This window comes from Heptranchias perlo, chromosome 22 (assembly GCF_035084215.1).
Source record: "Heptranchias perlo isolate sHepPer1 chromosome 22, sHepPer1.hap1, whole genome shotgun sequence".
Classification (NCBI taxonomy): domain Eukaryota; kingdom Metazoa; phylum Chordata; class Chondrichthyes; order Hexanchiformes; family Hexanchidae; genus Heptranchias; species Heptranchias perlo.
In genome coordinates, this window is record NC_090346.1 from 24,637,326 (window position 1) to 24,663,642 (window position 26,317).

The window sequence follows — 26,317 nt, forward strand, 5'->3', positions numbered from 1 at the left end:
GATTTGTCTTGTAGCCCCATTAATATGGATGGCATCCAGAATACGAATGAATGGGTTTGTCCTTTTATGTAGTGAAGGCAGAACGTGAAAAATATAATCAATTGTCAAAACGCTTCCATCGGTAGAAAATGTAAACATGTACAGCTAACAATAGTTATTGTATCTAAAGTATTTTCCCCAGTCTGTAAGAGTTGTGTTATAATGCCCCTTGCGCTATTTGGAGCGTTATAATGCCATTGTCGGTTTAAAGGATAGATTGGGTAAAATATCGATCATGTAATAATTGTCGCTAACTTTCACACGGCGGGCAAGAAATGAACAGGAATGTATCGTAACACTGCAGAGAAATGATAAAGCGAAGGGCTGTGGCATTATTCCACCTTGTGGAGATGGAATGCCCCGAGGTTACACAGCAGATTTCAGACCTCTGCCTGCAGGCATCAGACTATAAATGATAACAGAATCTGCTAGTCTCAATAGATTGAAATGGAACAATCCACGAGGGGTTGCTGGGGTTACATTGCATTGCTTTGGATGTCAGACGTGCTTCTGGTCATTTTCTGTCCTGAAGCGCAGTCAGCAATTTGCATAGAACTCCGCCCGTCTGTCTTCTCCCATTGTCAGTCGATTTCTGCTCTTTATTTGAAATTTTGGCGGGCGATACGACTATTTAGCGAAAAAAAAATCTATAGTCCTTTCAAAAGCTTTTCCTTTCAAACCGTAATGTATACATGAATTTATAATAACACCGGTGAGATTAGGTGATGGGGTGAGAGTGTCTAGATGTTATTGAGAAAACGAAAGCAACTTTATAAGGTCAGGCAAAAGAGAATTCTCATTCTGTCCACCAACATTAACCAACACGGCATTAATGTGTATAACCCGACACATCTTTACTGTTGCTTTAAATTAATTTAACCAAAGATGCCGGTAGAAATAGCGCCCCATCTTTCTTTGAAGACTCTGGAAAAGTGCATTGCAGCTTCCGAACTGCCTGAATGCTGAAGACTGCGGGGAAGTTTGTTTCTGTTGCAGAAATTAACCAGAATTAGTTCTTAAAAATCAACGTGAATTTAAATAAAGTACCATATTTATGTCAAGCTAAAACACGCCAAGGCTGGTTGAGATTCAATTACCCGTCGTAGTTTAGTGTGGGAGTTTAATTATTGTGCTGAAGTCTTTCTCTCATTTACACGTTTGGTTGGCTAAAAACATCCAGTGATTAACAATGACTCTCTACAGTTATATTTACAAATCACTTTTAAGATAAAAGCCAGAACATAAGAATAAAACTTTCATCTATATTTATCTCACTCTCGGGAGACTGTGATGTTGTTCTGCATAATTTCGGCTATCAATTAAACTGTTTATCGCTAAGTTAAACCATACTGTATTTTATCCTGTAATTCATACTCCAGAATGGAATGAAGACAAAGTTTAATACGTTTCACTGTGGGGGGTTCTGGTAAGCATCAGCATCGGTGATTTCTTCAGTGAAATTAGCCACAAAACGGATTTCTCAATAACTCCCATATATGGAAAAAGCCTGGTAAAAATTCACGCTAAATAGACCACAGGTAATCCAGAAGAAAAATCGATTTGAAAATATGCAACTATTGCTTGTAAAAGTGCCAAACAGGTTTTGCACCAATGCGTTTAAAATCGCTTAATGCGCCAATGATATTTACCCACAGCTATAGGTGAGATTCTGTTGACAGAATGCCATCTTTTCCCTCCTCAAGTTTAGTCAGTGATTTCTCCGAGTTACAATGGAAAATGTGCTTGATGCATACTATTAACGTTTAAGAAGCAAATATCCAGGTAGAATGAGAATAATCTGAGAGGTCCTTTCCCAGTGGCGGTATGTGGGGCCCAGAAAGTCTCCCTCAGAAACTGATACTTTTGTGGATATGAGCCAGCATTTGTTCAATAAATTACTGTGCACTCCTAATACCGATTCTTTTTTTTAGAATTTCGATTCTAGGAAAATATTACCGCTATCTTTTTAAAAATGGGGCAAGGCCATGAAATAAACTGGAGCGAAGTGTCGAGTTAAGCGGCCGTCATTGCCCTTTTAAAAGTGTATCTGGATGCCGCTGGCAGACGTCATGTTTCGGGGCGTGCCTCCGGCAAAATCTGCTTCGCCCGACGATTGGTTTTCGGTAAGGTGGAATTACCGCACTTGCGGTTTGATTGGCCAGAAACGTCCGGACTCTGTAACAAATCTTCGGAGGAGGCGCTCTTTGGTCAGTGTCAGTGTGTCAGAGAGCGAGGGTTGAGCCTTAGTAATTAAAGGACAGTAAAAGGGTCGAGACAGGCAGAAAGCAGGAGAGCTGTCCCACGGAATGTCAGTATGCCCGCATTTTACTGCGTGATTCACCACGTTTCTCTCTGGATATCAGTTTTGATGGGATCTCCGCTTAATTAAATCAGGATTACCTTTCTGGGCTTGAAGATGCTTTTGCTCACTCCTTTTGCTTTTTGGACTTTCTTACTGACCCTGCTGAAAACGGTGTATTCTAATTACTCGGTAGATCAGTGCAACTGGAAAGGAAGGTATGGGGCTGGCTTGTTTAATTTACCATAACATATGTCAGTTAAAATCCTCGACTTTATTGTGATGTTTGGTAACAGTCAGGAACGGGACAAAGTTGCATTAAAGTTCTTTAGTAATGGCGCCCCCTATCCACCGCTGCCGTACAGTTTCTGCACTTTGCTTTTGTAAACTTTTTCGAGTTTACGTGGCGAGAAACGAAGGAATTTGCATTTAAATGAAGGGTTTTGACCTTCTCTTGAGTGTCTTAAATCGGCAGCATTCGAAAATAGCAACAGAAAATCAGCACTCTGCGTTCCCAACTCACATTAGTATATAAAGCGCTTAAAAAAACGTTTTTATCTGATAAGATGTTGCCTGTTAAGACTAACCTGATGACTCCTGGGAATATTATTCTGTGGCTAGGAACAAGTGCACAGTGCTTTAGGTGTCTGGGTTTCACTGATCAGATTTGTTGTAAGGAACAGCTCAGCGCCCATTAAAGCCATACCATTAAATTCCACTCTTCTCACCATTCCAGAACGCTATTTGTTGTTAGTCCGCATTACTCAAACCAGCAAGCTCATTTCAATTCATATCTATAACATCATTAACGTGTTATTGCAGCTAGGGCGCAACTTGTACCACAGAGAGTTTTTTTTTAGCTTTTAGAGCGGCGTCTTAGGCTCTACTTTCTGTTTGCATGTTGTGATTTTTTTGTTTTCGATAATTGTGACTTTAAATTCGGCATTTTATTAAAATGCGAGCCCTTTGTTATATTTGGCGCGCACTTTTATTGTTACAATTGTCTTTTTCCATTAAGTGCAGCGATGCGATTGACAGCAGCGGAATCCCGTGCAATCTGTCGTATCTCCTGAGCACGGGGATGAGTCCGCATTTTATCCGCTTTATGAATGTTATTTGTTAGAAAATAACTTTTATGCGGTGGAGGGGGACGTTTATATATTGAGTTGATGGAGGAAAGATTAAAGCCCATGAAAAGAGCGGGTGGGGAGGCGGATTCTGCACTGTTCCGTCAATGGGTTTTCCATTTAATTGGTATAAATTGTGTTGCCTGTGATTTCGTTGATAAGATGTACAGAGAGAGATTACCGTCCGTCAGATGATAAAACTGTTTTATAACCGGGGTTAATTAATAGGACCAGATCTAAGATTCACACAATTCATGTAGAATATGGAAAGTAGTTAGTGTCCCGTTTATTTTTTTTCCTCATGAAAATCTTTAAAAGCCTTTCGTGTTTTAACCATTTTGGGACTGGTGGATTCGGGTCCAGTTTCTATTGCCTATAAAACATGAATGAGTAAAAGTTTCAATACCTTCGAACAGAAAATTAAGTTCGCCTTGGAGCAGAGAAGGTTAAGGGGAGATTTAATAGAGGTGTTCAAAATTCTGAAGGGTTTTGATAGTTTCTCCCTATCTACTCTGTTTCCACAGGGGTGGGTGGTAGAGTAAATAAGGAGAAACTGTTTCCACTGACAAGTGGGTCCATCACCAGAGGACTCAGATTTAAGATAATTGGCAAAAGAAGTGGGGGAGGGAGGGAGGGGGGGGGGGAGATGAGGAGAATGTTTTTTTACTGGGAGAATTATGATCTGGAACGCACTGCCTAAAAGGGTGGTGGAAGCAGATTCAATAGTAACGTTCAAAAGGGAATTGGATGACCACTCCAAGGGGGAAAAATTGCAGGGCTACTGGGAAAGGGGAGGGGGACTAATTGGATAGCCCATTCAAAGAGCTGGTACAGGCACGATGGGCCGAATGGTCTCCTTCTGCGCTGTTCGATTCTATGAAGTATATTGTATCGGTGGGAACATATTAGGGATTATAATGCATTCAGTCCCTATGGTCCTATGTGAATAATAGCTTTGCAGCAATGCATAGATTGCATTGTGTAATCTATGTGGCTCCACATGGTTTGAGTTCAACAGAATACCATTACACGCAATGTTAAAGGTGATGAGTTGCACATCAGTTGATGTGATGTGTGTAGGTTTTTTGTGTATTAATGGTGTGTTATGTTTCGCTGCAGTGGTCTATCTCAGGAGCCCGGCAGCGTGGAGCAGATCTTCCTGCAGTGTGCCGAAGGGGACGTGGAGTGGCTGTACCCAGTGGGAGCGCTGCGACTCAGCCTCTCTCCCCGCCTCCCCTCGGGGCCAGCCGCCTCAGCGACCCGAGGAAACGCTGGCGGCCGCATCACGGCGTGCATTAAACCGGCAGACACGTTCCGGGGGGCGCAAATCTACCTGGAGAGGGACGGAGAGCTGCAACTGCTGGTCCGAGATCAGCAAGAAGAGGTGGAGGAGGAAGAGGAGGAGGGGGCCGAGCCTAAAGTACATTGCTTCAGCCGCTTGGCCGGCGAGAAGGTGGCGCTCTTCATCCAGTCAACACTACACCGGGACATCAGTCGCCGTATTGCTGCCTTTAAGTACGAGCTCCGTGGGGACTGGAGCTCCGGAGTGCTACACCCTCAGCAGATTGAAAGTAAGGAGCCATACTTTGAAGTACATGTATTGGATTGACCCCTAATTACATTTAATGGCAATGGTGACTTGTTTCTATATTAAAACTGCAGTCTGGCCTAAACTAGCAACACTCTACTTGTCAATTACAAGGGGCTAGGAGACTTTGGATACTCCGTCTTGAGGTGATGTAAAACTGCCATCAGCTACAGGAAGTGTTTTGGAAGTCCAATGATGGGTGATAACACTTGTAGAAAAGATAGGAACTGAAAAAATAGATTTGCATTACCCTTGAAAAGAAGGTTGCAGTTTGATTAATTTTCATCCCCTGGTACCTCTGTGTACCTCTGTGCCCCCAATGATATTTCACAGTGAAGTAAAGAAAGACTGGCTTGCATTAATATAGTGCCTTTCATGACCTCAGGATGTTCCAAGACGCTTTACAGCTAATAAAGTACTTTTGAAGTGTAGTCACTGTTGTAATGCAATCTTTGGAATTCCCTCCCTAAACATCTCTGCATCCACCCCTAACTCCTCCTTTAAAACACTCCTTAAAATCTACCTCTTTGACCAAGCTTTCGGTCACCTATTCTAATATATCTGCCTCAGGGAGGATAAAATCAGCCAGATTTTATTTATTTTAACATAAATACTAATAACCCTTCTACTCATAGTTACCAAATATAACACTGTTATGAGGCAGACGGTCTCAGATAAGAACAGATAATGCTGGTTATATTCATCAGCATCTGAAAGGGAGAGATAGGTGTGAACTTTCATCAGAACTGGCACCATTGGGCTGGAGAATCCAGTGAAATTAGTTTGACTTCAGTACTTCATCTAGATTTAAAAAGTATGTACAAAAGTAGGAGTTCCTTAAAGTTTTCACGAACTTGAGAACACATTGGGAGAAATCTCCTGGTTAACTCAAACTTTTCCGAACAGCAGGTACTCCACCTACTGCAAAGGACAAAAGCAGAGATTTATGGGGACACAAGAGAAAATTAATCAAAAAAAACAGTTCTTATTGGGCAGCAGGGAAAGGCAAAAGAACTGGTCATCTTTCCCTGTAACACACTCTTGCAAAGTAAAATTTGAAAGGACAATACTTCTAATTGGCTGGATTTGATTTTCCAAAACTAACAAAGCTATCATTTTGGCATAGAATCAAAATTGATTAGGGTTAAAGGTTACAGTAAGTATGGGCGCAACTCTGGGGTGAGTTCTTGTCATTATCAGAGAAACTATGATAATATCAATAGGTTAAATTCTAAATATTTGTTCCGGGTAGGAACAAACTGCAGATTACCTCAGCAGAGTATTTAATAGGGCCTTCATTTGGTCATAATTGACCTTGAGTGAGATATGCTGTACTACTATAATGCTACAAAGTTTTGCTTAAGGGTTATTTCAAGTCCTTCCAATGCACAATACAGTTACAGGGACATCCTGCTCAATCCACTTTCAGTTCATAATGTCAACACATAAAATAAACTGAAGTTTTTATTTACCTGCTGCTTGATGAATATTATACAAAGTACAATTGACTAGGCCAAGAGGATCCTTGTAACTTTTTTTTTCTCCTACTAGATTGAGAGGCTGCAGTATTAGGAAAATAAACACAAAATCCCACTTGGTCAGTGATTCTGAAACTGGTTGCCAAGTAGTCATTATTAAGAACACTTCAGAAATTAATCTATTTCCTCCTATTATTATAGGAGAAGATAAAGGGAATTGACTGCAATGAAGGCTTTGTAATTTTGCTGTACAGGATTTCATCTATTTAGATCTGTAGTTATAAATTACTGTACTTTTTAATGATGTTGGAAGATATTTCTAATTTTTAAGGGTGTAGCTTTTGCTTCTATCTTGGGTGTAAAACCATTTTGTGGACCGAATGAGGTAGAATGCCTTGATACACTAGTGTTTGTGTGGCCTGAGCTTTTTGTACAGTTAGCGATTCTTCCAGTCTTCACTTTGTGCTATATCCAATTCAGAAGTGCACTGAAAGTCTTACACAGTTCACTCACTGAAGCATGTTGGGTCCAGCCAGGTGCGTCTGGGCATCAATTTGAAAATGGGTAGTTCTGAGGCTTTAATCTCACCCCGGTTTGGCTTCCCATGGCTCACAGATAGAATTCTCCCCTTTTCCTAAGAACAAGTTCATGGAGGGAAAAAAGCTGCAAGTGCATTATGAGGGTCAAGAATGCTCTTGTCTTTGTAACCCCAATAGCACCCTTGTGGTGGAACAGACAAAAGCCCAGTGTGTTGGGCCCAATACAAAACTCTGCCTTTTATTCAGATGCATGAAAGATTAAGGATTAGTACAGTTGTCATGGTGATTGTGAAGTATTTAATCATGTCATCTTGTTTAGATTTTTAAAAATTATGTGCAACCAGTATCCTTTGGATTTTGTTAGTTTGTTTTGGAAGTCATAGATGGAAATAAGATTTACGGAACATGTCATCTGAAATGCTCCCTCTAAAAGTAGCTTGAAGTGAAAAATGCCCCAAGGGCATTTTCCTTCAGCATGACAAGAATTCAAATTTGTCTTGGAACTTGAAACAACAGCAGTATTGTGAGTTCCATGTTACTTCTGTGTGCCACAACAATAATTGTATTTAAAATGTATGTAAAGTATAAAATACAAAAACATAACTAATTTTCCTTTTTATAGGCACAGAAGATAGGAATTGAGATTTAAAAAAAAAAACAAATCATGCTGACCTGTTTCAAATGATGGTGCAGTGCCAATAGAATATAAAGGGAAGGATATTTTTCTGTTCCCTCACAACCTCATTCAATAATGGGTGAAGATTTATTTTTTATGCGCTGAGTAAATCATTCCCCACTATCCCTAAGTCAATGCATGATGTAATGCTGAATGTTTCTTACAGAAGAAAGCAAGAACTTTCATTGATATAGCGCCTTGCCCATCCTTTGACTGTCCCAGTGTATTAGAGAATTGCAACAAAGTTGAATACTCAAAAGAGCTGGAAAAATATCACACAGTTTACACTTCCTTTGAAACTACTAACATGGGACAATAAAAATTCAGAAAATTGAAATATGTCATCCTCTGTTACCCAACCTGGGTGATGTACTCATACTGCATACAGAGAATCTATTTTTTTTACTTTTTGGCAACCTTTGTTTTTGGTGCTAAACAGCCACGTTGAAAACAATTATTAATTCTTTACAGACTGGAAAATCATAAACTGAGCATTTTGGCATATTGCAGTCCTCCCACTGTTCCCTTTTCAGTGCACCTTCAACAGCCCAGTACATTTTATCTTAAAAGACTTGCAAAAGATGGTTGGGATAGCTTGCTGAACCAGAACTAATTCCAAGGGAATAAAACAAACATACTAATGAGAGCTCAACTCAGGTTTCCTTTTGTGAGTTTCATTATTCCATTATCCATGCGGATGCATCTTCTGCTCCCTGCCTCTCAGTTTTTCTCTAATGTTGCTGTTTGCACCACATCTGCAGGTTCAGTACCAACAGCGTTTGTTGGGAGATGTGAGTGGGAAGCAACAGTTACACTGTTCACTCATATCACTGTGGTAAAGGGTCTTGGATGTTACTAGACTCCAACTCCAATCAGATTTCACTTTTTTTTGGCAGCAGCTCTTTTCAATTGGCTTTAATCAGTTGGTAAGAATTCAATTGCAGTGCAACAAGACACCTGAGTTTAAATTTATAAAAATATAAGTTAATCAAGCTTTGGTCCCATTGGCAGTTTATAAAATGAAAACAATTTGAGACCACCTCTTCGAAGTTCTCTCACTTTTGCCAAATATCAGCTTAATGCTGCACTTTGGCACCAACAGGCTGAAAATCTCGGCATGGCACTGGTGCCAAAGTGCAGTATAATAGCCACATAAGAAAATAGTAAAATACTCGGGAAATGAGTTCTGATGGGAAAACTCTAGACAAGGCCTCTTTGTGGTCAAAAATATCACGTCATTTCCAGTGCACAAGAAGCTAAGCGCCTGAGTCCGAGACCCTGCTTATACTTATTTCTAGTACCTAGGTTCCACAACAGGAAATTTTGGAAGACTGGGCCAGTTCTATAGACCCCCAAAAAAAATTTTCAATGAAACATACATTTTGCCCCAGAATTCCTTATACAACATGTTGATATCATTTTGTCACTACACTGCCTTCTGGGATGTACAATTCACAAAAGGAACTGGCTTGAACTACAGTTGAATCCCTGGAAAACTTATACTTCAGGCTTAATTTGTTCTCCTCTTCCAGAGTCCAGGAGTTAACTTGGTTGGTTATACAGTTTTGGAACAGAATATTGGCCAAATTCAGATTTTGTTTTCTCCATGCTACCTTGAAATGTTAACATGAAGCCTAAGCAGGTCACAAGGTCAAAATGTTCCAAACTCCCAAAAATAAAATTTCTGAAAACTTGCGCAAACATTTTTAAAAAAAGTACATTGAATGAAATAAGGTATTTAAATTGAGTGAGTGGGATTTAGAAATTATTTAATCTTTTAACAGACATCATCACTCAAGTATAATTAGGTGTTTGCTCAAAATATATTTCCATGTGCCGCTGTCCCATGCAGGTATGCTTTATCTAATGGATTGCTTAATCTGCATATCACGTGACACTACTTTGACTTGTACGAGGCAGGTTTTGCTCCAATGCAGTAACCACCATTGAGAATACCAAGATAGGTGCCTTGGCTAGAAACACACCAATAAAAACATTGACCAGGCTTTTCCTGAATTATGCAGATGTGGTTTGACGTGTGTTCCCTCAGTTCATTTTGAAGTTCAGCTACTGTCAAGCACTTATGCTCAGTTAAGATGCTAATAGATTTTCAAAGCAAGCAGTAAATCATTAATATGACATTAATAAATCATTAAATGGGGAGGGTCCAGTTGTTGTAGTCCACGTAGGTACCATCTACATAGGTAGGACTAAGAAAGAGGTTCTGCTGACGGAGTTTGAGCAGCTAGGGACTAAATTTAAAAAACAGAACCACAAAGGTGATAATCTCCGGATTATTACCTGAGCCACGAGCAAATTGGCACAGGGTAAATCAGATCAGAGAGATGAATGCGTGGCTTAAAGATTGGTGTGGGAGAAGTGGGTTTCGATTCATGGGGCACTGGCACCAATACTGGGGAAAGAGAGAGCTGTTCCGTTGGGATGGGCTTCACTTGAACTATGCTGGGATCAGTGTTCTGGCAAACCGAATAACTAGGGCGGTAGAGAAGGCTTTAAACTAAATAGAGGTGGGGAGGGCTCAGGTGAGGCAAAGTTTAGATTGATAAAGAGAAAAGACAAGGCAGTAGTACAGAAAAGTGATGGGGGTAATGATAAACAGAGTGTGTCAGGAAGGGACAGAGCGCACAAACATGAGTGCACTAGCAAATGGGGCCGAGGTAGGAAAGAATGGTAAAAAGACAAAATTAAAGGTTCTTTATTTGAGTGCGCACAGCATTCATAATAGATGAATTGATGGCACAAATAGAAACAAATGGGTATGATCTCGTGGCCATTACAGAGATGTGGTTGCAAGGTTGGGAGCTAAATATTCAAGGTTATTTAACAATTCGGAAGGATAGGAAAAAAGGTAAAGGTGGTGGGGTAGCTCTTTTAATAAAAGATGAAATTGGTATAATAGTGAGAAATGATCTTGGCTCAGAAGATCAAGATGTCGAATCAACTTGGGTGGAGGTAAGAAATAGCAAGGGAAAGAAATCACTGGTGGGAGTAGTATATAGGCCCCCTAACAGTAGCTACACTGTAGGGCAAAATATAAATCAGGAAATAAGGGGGTCTTGTAAAAAAAGGTAATGCAATAATCATGGGTGATTTTAACTTTCACATAGATTAGACAAATCAAATTGGCAAAAATAGCCCTGAGGAGGAGTTCATAGTGTGTATTAGGACTGTTTCTTAGACCAATACAGCGGGGAACCAACCAGGGAACAGGCCATTTTGGATCTGGTAATGGGTAACGAAACAGGATTAATTAATGATCTCAAAGTAAAGGATCACTTGGGAAGCAGTGATCATAACATGATAGAATTTCACATCCAGTTTGAGAGCGAGGATCTTGGGTCTGAAACTACTGTATTAAACTTAAATAAGGGCAATTATAAAGGAATGAGGGCGGAATTGGCTGAAGTGGACTGGGTAAACAGATTAGATGGTATGATGGTGGATAAGCAGTGGCAAACATTTAAAAAGATATTTTATGACTCAGAACAAAAATATATCCCTGTGAGGAGGCAAGACTCCACAAAAAGGGTGAACCAACCATGGCTAACTAAGGAAGTCAAGGATGGTATCAGGTCAAAAGAAAAAGCATACAACATGGCAAAGATTACTGGTAAGCCTGAAGATTGGGAAAACTTTAAAAACCAGCAAAGGATGACAAAGAATAATAGAGGGAGAAAATAAATTGAGACTAAACTAGCAAGAAATATAAAAACTGATAGTAAAAGCTTCTACAAGTATATAAAAAGGAAGAGGGTAGCTAAAATAAACATTGGTCCCTTTAGAGGATGAGGCTGGGGAAATAATAGTGGAAAACAAGGAAATGGCAGAGGAATTGAACAGATATTTTGTATCTGTCTTCACGGTAGAAGACACTAATAACATACCAATAATAGTAGAAAATCAAGAGGCAAAGGGGAGGGAGGAACTAAAAACGATCACTAGAGAAAAAGTACTAGGTAAACTAATGGGTCTAAAGGCTGACAAGTCCCCTGGACCTGATGGATTGCATCCGAGGGTCTTAAAGGAAGTGGCCACAGAGATAGTGGATGCGTTGGTTGTAATCTTCCAGAATTCACTAGATTGTGGAAAGGATTAACACCTCTATTCAAGAAGGGAGTGAGACAGAAAGCAGGTAACTATAGACCAGTTAGCCTAACATCTGTCATTGAGAAAAAGCTAGAATCCATTATTAAGGAAGTAGTAGCAGGATATTTGGAGACTTATAATACAATCAAGGAGAGTCAACATGGTTTTAGGAAGAGGAAATCATATCTGACAAATTTATTAGAGTTCTTTGAGGAAGTAACGGGCAGGTTGGATAAAGGGATGCAGTATATTTGGATTTCCAAAAGGCATTTGATAAGGTGTCACACAAAAGATTACTGCACAAGATAAGAGCTCATGGTGTTGGGTGTAATATACTGGCATGGAAAGAGGATTGGCTAACTAACAGAAAACAAAGAGTCGGGATAAAAGGGTCATTTTCAAAATGGCAATCTGTAACTAGTGGGGTGCCGCAGGGATCCGTGCTGGGGCCTCAACTATTTATAACATATATCAGTGACTTGGATGAAGGAACAGAGTGTCTTGTGGCCAAATTTGCTGATGATACAAAGATAGGTGGAAAAGCAAGTTGCGGTGAGGACACAAAGTGTTTGCAAAGGGATATTGACAGGTTAAGCGAATGGGCAAAAATTTGGCAGATTGAATATAATGTGGGAAATGAGAAGTCATCCACTTTGGGAGGAAAAAAAAGCAAAATATTATTTGAATGGAGAAATACTATAAAATGCTGCGGTACAGAGGGATCTGGGTGTCCTCGTACATGAAACACAAAAAGTCAACATACAGGTGCAGCAGGTAATCCGGAAGGCAAACGGAATATTGGCCTTTATTTCTAGGGGGATGGAGTATAAAAGCAGGGAAGTCATGCTGCAACTGTACAGGGTGCTGGTGAGACCACACCGAGAGTACTGCATACAGTTCTGGTGCCCTTATTTAAGGAAGGACATACTTGCATTGGAGGCAGTTCAGAGAAGGTTGACTAGGTTGATTCCGGGTATGGAAGGGTTGTCTTATGCGGAAAGATTGAACAGGTTGGGTCTATACTCATTGGAGTTTAGAAGAATGAGAGGAGATCTTATTGAAACGTACAAGATTCTGAAGGGACTCGATAGGGTAGATGCTGAGGATGTTACCCCTCATGGGGAACCTAAACCTAGGGGGCATAGTCCCAGAATAAGGGGTCGCCCATTTAAGATGGAAATGAGGAGGCATTTCTTCTCCCAGAGGGTCGTGAATCTTTGGAATTCTTTATCCCAAAAAGCTATGGAGGCTGAGTCATTGAATACGTCCAAGGCTGAGTTAGACAAATCTTTGATCAGCAAGGAAGTCAAAGGATATGGGGAAAGGGCAGAAAAATGGAGTTGAGGTAAAAATCAGATCAGCCATGAACTCATTAAATGGTGGAGCAGGCTCGAGGGGCCGAATGGCCTGCTCCTGCTCCTATCTCTTATGGTCTTATAATATGTTATTCACAAACACCGACGTCAGGTACTTAGGAGAGTAAACTTTCTTTTTAAAGTAAGATCAATTGTGTGCTGCGTGTATGTATGCTTTTATAGTATAAATTACTTATTCAACCTGATGCAAATAAGTAACAAACAGTGGTCATATGGCAATACAGTGAAAATGCAGTCTCTGGGAAACAATGGGAGTCGAGGGCTGCCTAACCATGTCAAAACTGGAAACGGTGTATAAGATTACTATCAAGGTAATGTAGGAGCTTTGAGGATACATTGAAGGAAGTGAGCTTTTTGAACAATTATATCTACAGAAACTTAACTATAAATGGAAAATTTCAAGTAAATCAAAGAAGAGTAAAGGTGTGTGTGCCTTTCTGGACTGTAGAAGTGTTCTTCTTCAGAAAGAAGAAACCCAAGATTGGATGGTGCAGTGGGTAGAGCATTGCCCCTTCACCTGAGATCGGGGCTGAAAATGCATGCCAGATTCCACCCTTAATGCTTATAAGGGACATAATTCTAAGTTTGAACATTGTAAACCTATTTCGTAAAGTGGCATGATTCCAGAACACGAAACTACCAAGAGTTTCTAGTTTCACTCAAAGGTTACAGTTTGGCTGATACAGAAACAGTGCTGAAGCACAGAGTGGGCATTGCAAAGAGTGGATCGTGAACCGGGTGGGAATTAGATGTAGAGGGAGAAGGAGATGCTAAATTTTTCAAAAAAAAACAAGGCAGACTTAAAAGTAATTATTTATAAATAAATATAAACTAAGATATGGCAGAGCAGGTATTGTGTCTGGACTGCAGTATGTGGGAGTTTGTGGACATCAAATGTCCCGAGCGAACATATCTGCAGTAGATGCCTCCACCTCGAATCTCTCCAGTTCATAGTCATTTGGATACACGCTGACACATAAGGGAGGGGGAGGAGTATCTAGACAGTTTGCTCCAGACCTCGGTCACATCTCGTAGAGAGATACAGGATCAGAACGTGGTTAATGTGACCGATAGTGTACAGAGTAAGGGGAACCCAGGTGAGATAATGAGGATCCGCAGAAATTGATCCTATCCAACAGGTACAATGTACTTGCTACCTGTGAGGATAAGGATAAAGACTGTCGGAAGGACAGCCAGAATGCTGACCACAGCACCCTGGAGCAGGGGGCTGTCCAAAAGGAGGAGGATACGGCGAAGCATGATGTGGTCATTCAATAATTAGGGGGACAGATAGCATCCTTTGTAAGTAGGATCGAGAGTCCCACATGGTATGTTGCCTACCTGGTGCCTGGATAAGGGACATCTTGAACTGGCTTGAAAAGGTATTGGAGCAGGATGGGAAGGATCCAGTCGTGGTTCATGTTGGGACCAACAACATAGGAAAGAGAGTACCAGGAGCTAGGAGCTAAATTTTAAAAAAAATGGACCTCAAGGGATATAATCTCAGGATTATTACCTGAGCCACATGCAAATTGGGGTAGAGATAAGATTATTAGGAAGGTGAACATGTGGCTGAAGGAGTGGTGTGGGAAAGAGTGGTTCCATTTCACGGGACACTGGCACCAGTATTGGGACAGGAAGGAGCTGTACTGTTGGGACCGGCTCCACCTGAACTGGGCTGGGACCAAGGTGCGAGCGGAAAGGATAAATAGGGCGGTGACGAGGGCTTTATACTAGTAAATGGGGGGTGGGGGGTGCCTCAGGGGGAAAAGATAGTATAAATAATAATTCTAAAACAAACGAGGAGAGTAGAGTGATGGTCAGAAATTATGCTTTAGGCACTACAGGTAAAGTAATTAAATCAGGAGAGAGAAATAAGAAATGTGTGAGAAAAACAACATTATAGCAGAAGGACAGGTTAGGGTGTGTGGCCCAAATATGCGTTCTTAATACAAACGCAGAGAGTATAAGGAACAAATTGAATGAATTGCAGGCGCAAATTCAACTTACAGTATGATATGTTAGCCATTACTGAGACATGGCTGTAAGACAGTCAGGACTAGGAACTGAATATACCAGGTTATAAGGTCTACAGGAAGGATAGGGAAACTGGTAGAGTGGGAGGAGTATCCTTAGTGATTAAGGATGAAATTACTTCAATGATAAGAGAGGATATAATGAGAGGTAAGCAGGCAGTCGAGATTTTATGGGTATAATTAAGAAATAGAAAAGGATTTAAGACTGTAGTGGAGTTGTGTTAGGGCCCCCCCCCTGCTAGCTGCTGTAAAGTGGCAGAATGTATAAATGCAGAGATTAGACCAGCATGTAGCAAAGGCAGAGTGGTTTTAATGAGGGATTTTAACTTTCATATTGATTGGGATAAGCAAATGAGCTCATGTCAGAAATGTAGCAAATTTCTTGTGTTCAAGACTGCTTTCTGCAACAATATGTCCTAGAACCAACAAGGGGGCAGGTCATATTAGATTTAATAATGAGTAATGAGCCAGATTTAGTTAACAGCCTAATGGTGCATGAACATTTATCTAATGGCGATCATAATATGATCGAGTTCAATATTGTGTTTGAAAGGGAGAAACTTGTATCAGCTTCTAAGATTCTAAATTTAGGTAAGGCCAACTTCAACGGGATGAGACAGAAACTGTCCACAGTAAACTGGGCAAATCTGTTAATGGGTTAAATGACAGAAGACCAGAAGTGCATGGTGTTCAGAAAAGAATTTAACATGATACAGAACCATTTTATACCACTAAGGGGCAAGAGCTCCACTTGCCAAAAACAACAGCCATGGACGACAAGAGGTAAGCGATGATATAAAACTAGAAGAAGCATGCAAAAAAAGCACAGATCCTGGTGACTGGGAGGGATACAGAGAATAGCAAAGGGTGTCAAAACAGATAGTAAGAGCTTCAAAAATGGGAGTATGTAAAGAAACTTGCAAGGGATATCAAAATCAACACAAAATTTTTACAGTTATATTAGGAAAAAGAGGGTGGTCAAGTGCAATTTGGCCCCCTTAAAAACTGATAATGGTGATATTGTAAATGAAAATAAAGAAATGGCGGACATATTAAATAATTACTTTGCGTCAGTAAAGGAAAGCACACTGGACACCCCGAGGAAACTAATTTTGAATCAGGGACGGGGACTCATCATAATAAACGTTAGCAAATTAACAGTAATTAAGAAAATAATGGCACTATAGAGTGACAAATCCCCAGGACCAGATGGTTTCCATCCCAGGGTTTTAAAGGAAGTGGGTGTGGACATTGCAGAAGCCCTAACTATAATCTTCCAAAGTTCTCTTGATTCAGGAATCGTTCCTTTAGATTGGAAAATTGCAGATGTCATTCCACTATTTAAGAAAGGAGAGCGAGGGAAACCAGGGAATTATAGATCAGTTAACCTAACATCTGTTGTCAGGAAATTACTAGAGTTTATAATTAAGGATAGAGTGACTGAACACCTTGAAAATTTTCAGCTGATCAGAGAGAGCCAGCATGGATTTGTAAAGGGTAGGTCATGCCTGATGAACCTAGAACCATAGAAAAGATACAGCACAGAAGGGGGCCATTCGGCTCCTCGTGTCTGCGCTGGCTTGAAGAACAACCAGGTGCCCATTCTAATCCCACCTTCCAGCACCCGGTCCATAGCCCTGCAGCTTACAGCACTTTAGCTGCAGGTCCAGGTACTTTTTAAAAGAGTTGAGGGTCCCTGCCTCTACCACCAATTCAGGCAGCGAATTCCATACACCCACCACTTTCTGGGTAAAAAAGCTTTTCCTCATGTCCCCTCTAATCCTTCTGCCAATCAGCTTAAATCTATGTCCTCTAGTTCTTGAACTCTCTGCTAGGGGAAACAGGTACTTCCTGTCTACTCTATCGAGGCCCCTCATAATTTTGTACACCTCAATCAAGTCTCCCCTCAGCCTCCTCTGCTCCAAGGAAAACAACCCCAGCCTATCCAATCTCTCCTCGTAGCTGCAATTTTCAAGCCCTGGCAACATTCTTGTAAATCTTCTCTGCACTCTCTCCAGAGCAATTACGTCCTTCCTGTAATGTGGTGACCAGAACTGCGCACAATACTCCAGCTGTGGCCTTACCAGCGTTTTCTACAGTTCCATCATTACATCCCTGCTTTTATATTCTATACCTCGGCTAATAACGGAGAGCATTCCGTATGCCTTCTTCACAACCTTATCTACCTGTACTGCCATCTTCAGGGACCTGTGCACATGCACACCAAGGTCTCTCACTTCCTCTACCCCTCTCAATATATTCCCGTTTACTGCATATTCCCTTTTACTGTTTGCCCTCCATAAGTGCATTACCTCACACTTCTCCGGGTTGAACTCCATTTGCCACTTTTCCGCTCACTCCACCAACCCATTGATATCTTCTTGGAGTCTACAGCTATCCTCTTCACTATCAACTACACGGCCAATTTTTGTGTTGTCTGCAAATTTGCCAATCATGCCCCCTACATTCAAGTCCAAATCATTAATATATACCACAAACAGCAAGGGACGCAACACTGAGCCTTGTGGCAAACCACTGGAAATGAATTTCCATTCGCAAAGACATCCATCGACTTTTACCCTTTGTTTCCTGTTACTGAGCCAATTTTGGATCCAATTCGTCACATTTCCCTGTATCCCATGGGCTTTTACCTTTCTGACCAGTCTGCCATGTGGGACCTTGTCAAATGCCTTACTAAAATCCATGTAGACAACATCCACTGCATTACCCTCATCAATCCTCCTTGTCACTTCCTCAAAGAATTCAATCAGATTTGTAAGGCATGACCTTCCCTGAACAAATCCATGCTGACTATCCCTGATTAAACCATCCCTTTCCAAGTGACCGTTTATCCTATCTCTCAGTATTGATTCTAATAGTTTGCCCACCACCGAGGTAAGATTGACCGGCCTATAATTGTTCGGCCTTTCCCTTGTACCCTTTTTAAACAATGGTACTACATTTTCAGTCTTCCAGTCCTCCGGTACCTCCACTGTATCTAGTGAGGATTGGAAAATGATCCTCAGAGCATCCACTATTTCCTCCCTGGCTTCCTTCAATAGCCTATGAAACAATCCATCTGGCCCTGGTGACTTATCAACTTTCAAGGATTCCAGTCCCTCTAGTACTTCCCCTCTCATTATGTTTAGCTTATCCAATATTTCACACCTCTCCTCTTTAACTACTACATCTAGATCATCCCTTTCCCTTGTGAATAGGGAGACAAAATATTCGTGTAAAACCCTACCCACATCGTCTGCTTCTACACACAAGTTACCCTTATCATCCCTGATAAGTCCCACCTTTTCCTTAGCTGTCCTCTTGTTCTTAATGTACTGATCTTTGGGTTTTCTTTAATCTGACTAGCTAATATTTTTTCATGCCCTTTCTTTGCTTTCTTTATTTCCTTTTTTACATCATCCCTGTACTTTCTATACTCCTAGGCTTTCTGCAGTATTTAGTTTTCTGTGACAGTCATAAGCTTTCTTTTTCTGCTTTATCTTGCCCCGTATACTTCTAGACAACCAGGGGGCTCTAAATTTGGCAGTGCCACCCTTTTTGTTTGAGAGAACGTGTCTGCATTGTACCCGTAGAATTTCACTTTTTAGTGCCTCCCACTGGCTTGCCACTGATTTCTCCTCAAGTAGTTGCGTCCAGTCCACTTCTGCCAAATCACCTCTTAGTTCTGTAAAATTTGCCTTCCCCCAATTTAAAACATTTACTCCTGATTTAACTCTGTCCTTTTCCAAAATAATGCTAACCTGATTTGAACTTTTTGAAGAGGTGACTGAAGTAATGGACAGGGGAATGTTTATGGATGTTGTTTATATGGACTTCCAGAAGGCATTCAATAAAGTCCCTCATGAGAGACTGTTAGCTAAACTTGAAGCTCATGGAATTGAAGGCAAGTTATTGACCTGGTTAGGAAATTGGCTAAGCGGCAGGAGACAGAGTGGGGATATTGGGCAGGTACTAAGATTAGCAGAATGTGATTAGTGGTGTCCCACAGGGATTGCGTTGGGACCTCAACTACTCACTGTATTTATTAACGACTTAGATGATGGGCCACAGAGTCACATACCCAAGTTTGCTGATGATAGGCAACATTGTAAGCAGTGTAGATGGAAGCATAAAATTAGAGAGCTATTAAGTGAATGGGTAAAACTGTGGCAAATGGATTTCAATATAGGCAAGTGTGATGTCATCCACTTTGGACCTAAAAAGAATAGATCAGAGCACTTTCTAAATGGTGAAAAGCTCAAAACAGTGGAGGACCAAAGAGGCTTAAGGGCCCATGTACATCAATTATAAAAAGTCATGGACAGGTAGAGACAATAACCAAAAAGGCTACTGGAATGCTGGCCTATAGATCTAGAAGACTAGAATACAAGGGGGTAGAAATTTTGCTACAGCTATACAAAGCCCTGGTTAGATTACACCTGGATTACTGTGTTCAGTTCTGGGCACTGCACCTTAGGAAGAATATATTGGCCTTGGAGGGAGTGCAGAGTAGATTTACTGGAATGATACCTGGACTCCAAGTGTTAAATTATGAGGAGAGATTACACAAACTATAGTTGTACTCCTTAGAATTTAAAAGATTAAAGGATGATTTGATTGAAGTTTTCAAGATATTAAGGGGAACTAATAGGGTAGATAGAGACAACTATTTCTGCTGGTTGGGGAGTCTAGGAGACATAGTCTAAAAATTGGAGCCAGGACTTTCAGTAGTGATGTCAGGAAACACTTTTACATGCAAAGGGTAGTAGAATTTTGGAATTCTCTTCTGCAAACAGCAGTTGATGCTAGCTCAATTGTTAATTTTAAATCTGAGATTGGTTAACAAAAATCTATCAAAGTTATTAAGGGATATGGGGTTAAGGTGTGTGTATGGAGTTAGGTTACGGATCATCCATGATCTCATTGAATGGTGGAATAGGCTCAAGGGGCTAAATGGTCTTCTCCTGTTCCTATGAAATGTCACACTGGTGCTGTAGGGGTTCTTTTCTGAAGTTATGGAAGAGTAGGGAGAGCTTTACTCAATACATAGTCTATGCTATGCTATTCATGCTCTAGTGCTGAATGTTGATGCTGAGTGGAAAATATAAGAATTGTTCTGTTTGCCAGCACTGACAACCTTGCCATAAAAAGCACAAAACCTTTGAAGAATAATAATGGGATGGAAGAGAGGAAAGCAAACCTAATTACCGTGTGGTACCATGCACCACACATACATGTATATGCATAAATAGAATGTACACTGATCTATGAATATATTAAAATTCTTGTGTACTTCCTGTAATTGTCACACTTTGTATAACATTTTCCCTGCCACACAGACACAGAGGAAGGAGGTTTTCATTCTATTAATCTGAACTCGATTTGAACCAGGATCCAGAAGTGAAAGGACAATGTGCTAATCCACTGCACCTGAAGAACATTTGAATAGAGATATATTTATAGCTAGTGTAACAAGCTGAAGCAGGCCCAGGACACAGTGGTCAATTGGACATGCAGACCAGAGGGTAATGGTTAAAACAAATGCAGTTTATTCACCCATAGCAGTTGTATTTTTAAGTGCAGTGATGAACAAAACAATAACAGGGATTACTTTCCAGCATAAACCTTCTCACTCAGTTCAAATCTCCTCTCTAACTGAGCTATTTCCCTCCCTTTTATCCATCCAGGCTGGGCGTCATTCCTGATTAAAGGCAATTAAGGTCAATGATTTCTTAAAGCTACACCGCTTTGCCTTGGCCATTCTGACATTGTATACAATGAGAGGGTGCAGAGGAGATTCACCAGGATGTTACCAGGGCTGGAGCGCTTCAGCTATGATGAGAGACTGGGAAGATTGGGTTTGTTTTCCTTGGAGCAGAGGAGGCTGAGGGGGGACATGATTGAGGTGTACAAAATTATGAGGGGCACAGATAGGATGGATACTAAGGAGCTTTTTCCCTTCGTTGAGGGTTCTATAACAAGGGGGCATAGATTCAAGGTAAAAGGCGGGAGGTTTAGAGGGGATTTGAGAAAGAACTTTTTCACCCAGAGGGTGGTTGGAGTCTGGAACTCACTGCCTGAAAGGGTTGTGGAGGCAGGAACCCTCACAACATTCAAGAAGCATTTGGATGAGCACTTGAAATGCCATAGCATACAAGGCTACGGACCAAATGCTGGAATATGGGATTAGATTAGACAGGGCTTGATGGCCAGCGCGGACACGATGGGCTGAAGGGCCTCTATCCGTGCTGTATGACTCTATGACTCTATGACAACTTCTTAAAGCTGTACACCTGTCACAGATACAGAGCTCTCAAAAGCCTATGGTTCACATATCGTCCCTCTCACTCTCAGTTTGTCAAAAAATGTTATGATTGGCTTCAGTCTTCTACATAATGAGAGAGAATGGGAATGGTGCAGTAAATTCTATGCTTGGATTAGACATTTGCCTGGATTATGAATTTATCAGAACACGAGTGCTACACATCAGTTCACATTTTCGGGTCAAATCCGGTCAATTAACGCAACAAAAGAGACCTGTCATCAGAGGCAATATAACTCCTTCATTATCATACTTCAGCTCTTTTTTTACAAGTCATTTTGTGGTAAAACTAGAGGACTGTCTTCATGCATCATGAAGCACATTATCATCTGACTGTTTGTTTTATTACAGTGGAACTGAGTGTTCATTGAATTATTATACTTCATAAAATAACAGGGAAAGGTTGAGATAGAAAGCATAACTATAACACTGTAGTTGTAGTTATTTTAATATCTTTCTCATGCAGAAACTCAAATTATTTTAAACTTGTTTTCATTAATCACAATGAATAAAAAAAAAACAACAAAAAACAGGGTAAAGTCATTGTACAGCAATTTACTAGGCAGAATTGTGGTCTTTGCTAACTAGATATTCTGCAATGATATGTTGTTTTTCTGTATATCCCTAGGTAGTATCTGAAAACTCCTTGAATTAACATAGTGTTTTTTAAACTTTCCTGTGTGGAGGATCCCCTACAAATATTGACACGCACGTGGGGAACCCCTGTACTAATGGCCAAAAGACAATGTCAGTTACCCAAAGAAAAATAGTGTTAGCATTACAGAATATATTTTTTTGTCATTTAGTATAGAGCAATATATTATGTGCTAATTAGTCAACAAATATGGATACATTTAGAAAAGATCTGATGACAGAAATTTGATGGACCCCAGGATTCCCTCATGGACTGGGGACCCCAGTTTGAAAACTTATATTTTAGCAGCATATGTTAATTATTTAAAGTCTAAAGGACTACGTCTGTGTAAAAAAAAATGTTTGGCAAATCTTTTTTTGTATGTGCAGAAGAACTGTTTGTCACTTATGTCATGATGATGTCACACGTAAGTGACATGATGCATTTCATCACAAGTTACTGACTTAGTTGTATTTATGAATAAGTTTGCCAAACACATTTAATGAAGCATTTATTTCATTTTCACAATTCCCCCTATACCACCAATAAAAATGAGAAGTAATGTATCAACTAACATGCCCATCAACAGTCAGTAACCATCGGAAGCACAGATCCCCAGATCACTAGATCCATGACAATTGCTGCCACATTTTCTACAGGATATAACAATCATTTATAAATATTTTAGATCATCTTGTTTAGGACCACTGATGTCCATAGAATGGAGTGTGAGTTGATTTCATTAGTAAGAAGAACTTCATAATTCAAAAATAAGTGATAGTTCTATCCCACTTGTGAAATAAAGTCAAGTGATGCATCTCTACCAGTGCTATATCCTCCCTATATGTAACCTGCTGCTTGTATAACCAATCTCCACATTTGTCCAATAATGAAAGGATCTTTTTGTGTTTTAAAATGTAAAACTTCTGCCTCTTTCAGTCCAGCTCTTCAATGGGCTTCTTTTTCACCTCAGGTTTTTGTACAAAAAAAACCCATCTCTATTTCACTCAAGTAGTGGGGGCAAGGTTAACCTTTAGCATATGGTTCATTTGTCTTTAACAATGCTGAGCATGTGTCCCAGCCGAATTCCTCTTGTTTTTTTAAAAAAAACCAACAGCTGAGCTGAATTAATGCTATTCATGTTGCAAATTCTTGTTAAATGTATAAAGGAGAAGTAACAATTTCTAAGGACATTGTGTCATTTTCAGTAACTTGGCAAACTAACTGCAGAGCAACTATGATGCAGCCTGCATTCAAAAATAATGGAAAAAGAGCCAGTAAAGAACAGATTTGTTGTATGTTTGAGCGAGCTGTTATGCAGATTTATAGATGTCATTTCTTTCAGGAGGAAAACAAACCCCTTTTGGATATGAAGTTTTAGTTTGCCACTATTGTTATCACAAGAATAGACCTTTTGCCAGTCCATATGGTGCAGTCTGGATTTAAAACATTAGGGGAATAAAAAGTCAAACGCAGCCATGTCATAAAGTCCATGATAGTTTCATTGTGTTTAGGAGATGGCTGAAAGCAGATAACTTTTGGGACTGTTGATCCATATCCTTTCTTTCAGACCAAATTTTATAAGTATAGGATCTCTAACTTTTTAGAAAGGTTTACCACAGATTGTCAATCACAAAACCCTTAAGATTAATAAACCGTTGATTGTATCTTTAGGGTTAGTTAAGTGTGTTATATTTAGTGAGGAAAGAAGACTGTAGATCTTTGATTGTTTTTACATACTCTGGATTTGTGAGGCTGAGGTGCACACTTTGAAAGAAGTGGTATCAAAGCACAGGACAAAAGAGTTAAATTTAAGCCACCTGTGTATTGTGTTACTTGTCGGAGTTAAGTTTCAGTACAGCTGGAAACTATCCTCAACATGTGACCCATGTCACATGCAGTGTATGTGGAACACGGCAATGATTAACAACACATGGAGTGTGTAGTTTGGTCTGTAGATAAGTGACTTTGGAATTGCTGAGATTCTGCACAAATGTTTCTTAACTAATTTGTCTGGCTAGAAGTAACAGTCAGTCCCTAGGGGTGGTAGCAATCCACATATTGAGTAGTGGGTGAGCTTTGCTGACTTGAACTTATTCAAGGAGCCAAAAAAGTGGGATGGAGAACAACAGAAGGACATTTAAACACTGATTTGATTTCTTTATCTAGTTCACTTTTTTCACGTAAATATTAAAAGAAATCTAATACACCGTAAATACTGTCCCAAATATTGCGATTTTTAGGATCTTTTCAGAGAGCAGTCAACATTAAACTGGTATCCATGCACTCATCTCGAATTGGGGAAAGGAGCACTCAATGCATGTATACTTAATTGTATGCAGTTCTGCTTCCTGCATATGATCAGTAATAACATTTATAATAGAAAAAAGGCAACAGGATGGGTATTCGGAACTATAAAGTTCAAAATATTTGCTGAAAATCAACAGCAATTAAACTGCAGCCAATGTGAAGCACTAATGGAGTGAGACTACCTCTTGAGAAATTAGCAGTTAAAATGCACAAAAGTTGGCTTTGGTGCAGTCCACATTGCATTACACCAACACTAAACACGAAGGCCAGTAATTTCCTCATAATTTTTGGTGCAACAATGGTGTAAGAGCCACATTGCACCATTTTCTTCTATGGAAATTGGTGCAAAGCCGTACTGGAGCCGTTTTACGCTGGAGCCTTGCTATCCACTAATATCGTTGATCATTTGTACTGCTCCGGAGTTATGTCCATTGAAACCCATCTTAGCTCATTAACCTAGCTCCGCCCTCATGAAAAAGTCCAGAGAGTGTGCGTTTTCTGCATTTCTGCCAGTTCTGAAGGGGTGTAAACATGTGCTCAAATTTAGGCACAGCAGGGCCTAAATCTTTATAATTGAAATTTCTGAAGTTTAATAGGGATTTTCTTTGTGATGTTTTACATTTTTTTTTTACTGACCCCTGCACTATACTTAGCCAAAGTGTTGTCCGTCTCAGTACACCCAAACTTTTTCAGCTCCCCCTCCCCATGCGTTCAGAAGGAATACATCGCTGGAATGCCCCTCCAAGTGGGTATACCCCAGTTCTGCATAATAATGGAGGAGCAGCAGAGGCAAAAGGCTCTGAGTGAGGCACCGTGGTCAAAAATGTGCACACCTTTTTACACTTGCACTATTGCCCTTTTAGTGGCACTGCTTTTGCACTTTTAAAGTTGGTTTTGATGTTCTGGCGTTGGGAAATGAGCTCTGCATGAAATTTGGGCTTTAGTTCCTGTCAGCAAGATCAGCATAAAAACGGTGTAAATAACAATGTAAATGGGATTGAGGTAATTCCGGGCTAAAATATTATTGAAACATAAAACATACTTTTCCTAAAGGTGAAGGGCTGAATTAACACTTTGGTTTATCCAAACCCTTCTCTAACTGGGAAACGTAAAGATTAGTTCAAAAATATTCACCAATGCAGGGACTGCTTAGGACAATTGTGCATTCTCCTGTTGCTAATACTGCCTACTCTACTTAACTGCATACCTTTTCATTATGTGGCGATGCCGGTGATGGACTGGGGTTGACAATTGTAAACAATTTTACACCACCAAGTTATAGTCCAGCAATTTTATTTTAAATTCACAAGCTTTCGGAGGCTACCTCCTTCCTCAGGTGAACGATGTGGAACGATTTCCACATCGTTCACCTGAGGAAGGAGGTAGCCTCCGAAAGCTTGTGAATTTAAAATAAAATTGCTGGACTATAACTTGGTGGTGTAAAATTGTTTACAATTACCTTTTCATTGTGAGCTCCTATTAAATAAATAGATTTTTAAGAGTTAAAATGTGTCTCCATTTGTTTCTGCAGAAGTCTGTTTTAAGTCTAGTAATAACAGTACTTTTATTTTCAGTGTAAGGTTTTATAGGCCACCTCCCAATTCTCACCATTATACTAATCTGTTAATTGTTCACCTACCTGCTGGTTTAGCCAGTGCAGGTGTTATACTCTAAGCCATTTAAGCAGTCCAAATCCAGCCTATTGTAAATGCATTATAGGCGATAGCAACGTTTTTAATCCATTTCTTTAAAGAGTATATCTCTGATTTGTGAATAATATTATTGG

The 26,317-nt window shown here is 40.1% G+C and overlaps 1 protein-coding gene across 1 annotated transcript in view; it reads left to right on the forward strand.

Moving 5' to 3' along the window:
* Nucleotides 1-2,267: 2,267 nt before the first annotated feature.
* The window catches only part of metrn (meteorin, glial cell differentiation regulator), a 52,387-nt gene continuing 28,337 nt past the window's right edge, over nucleotides 2,268-26,317 (forward strand). Inside the window, exons 1-2 of the mRNA XM_068003703.1 lie at nucleotides 2,268-2,556; nucleotides 4,585-5,036. Coding sequence (XP_067859804.1) covers nucleotides 2,456-2,556; nucleotides 4,585-5,036 — 553 coding nt within the window. The 5' untranslated portion in view covers nucleotides 2,268-2,455. The remainder of the gene's footprint in view (nucleotides 2,557-4,584; nucleotides 5,037-26,317) is intronic.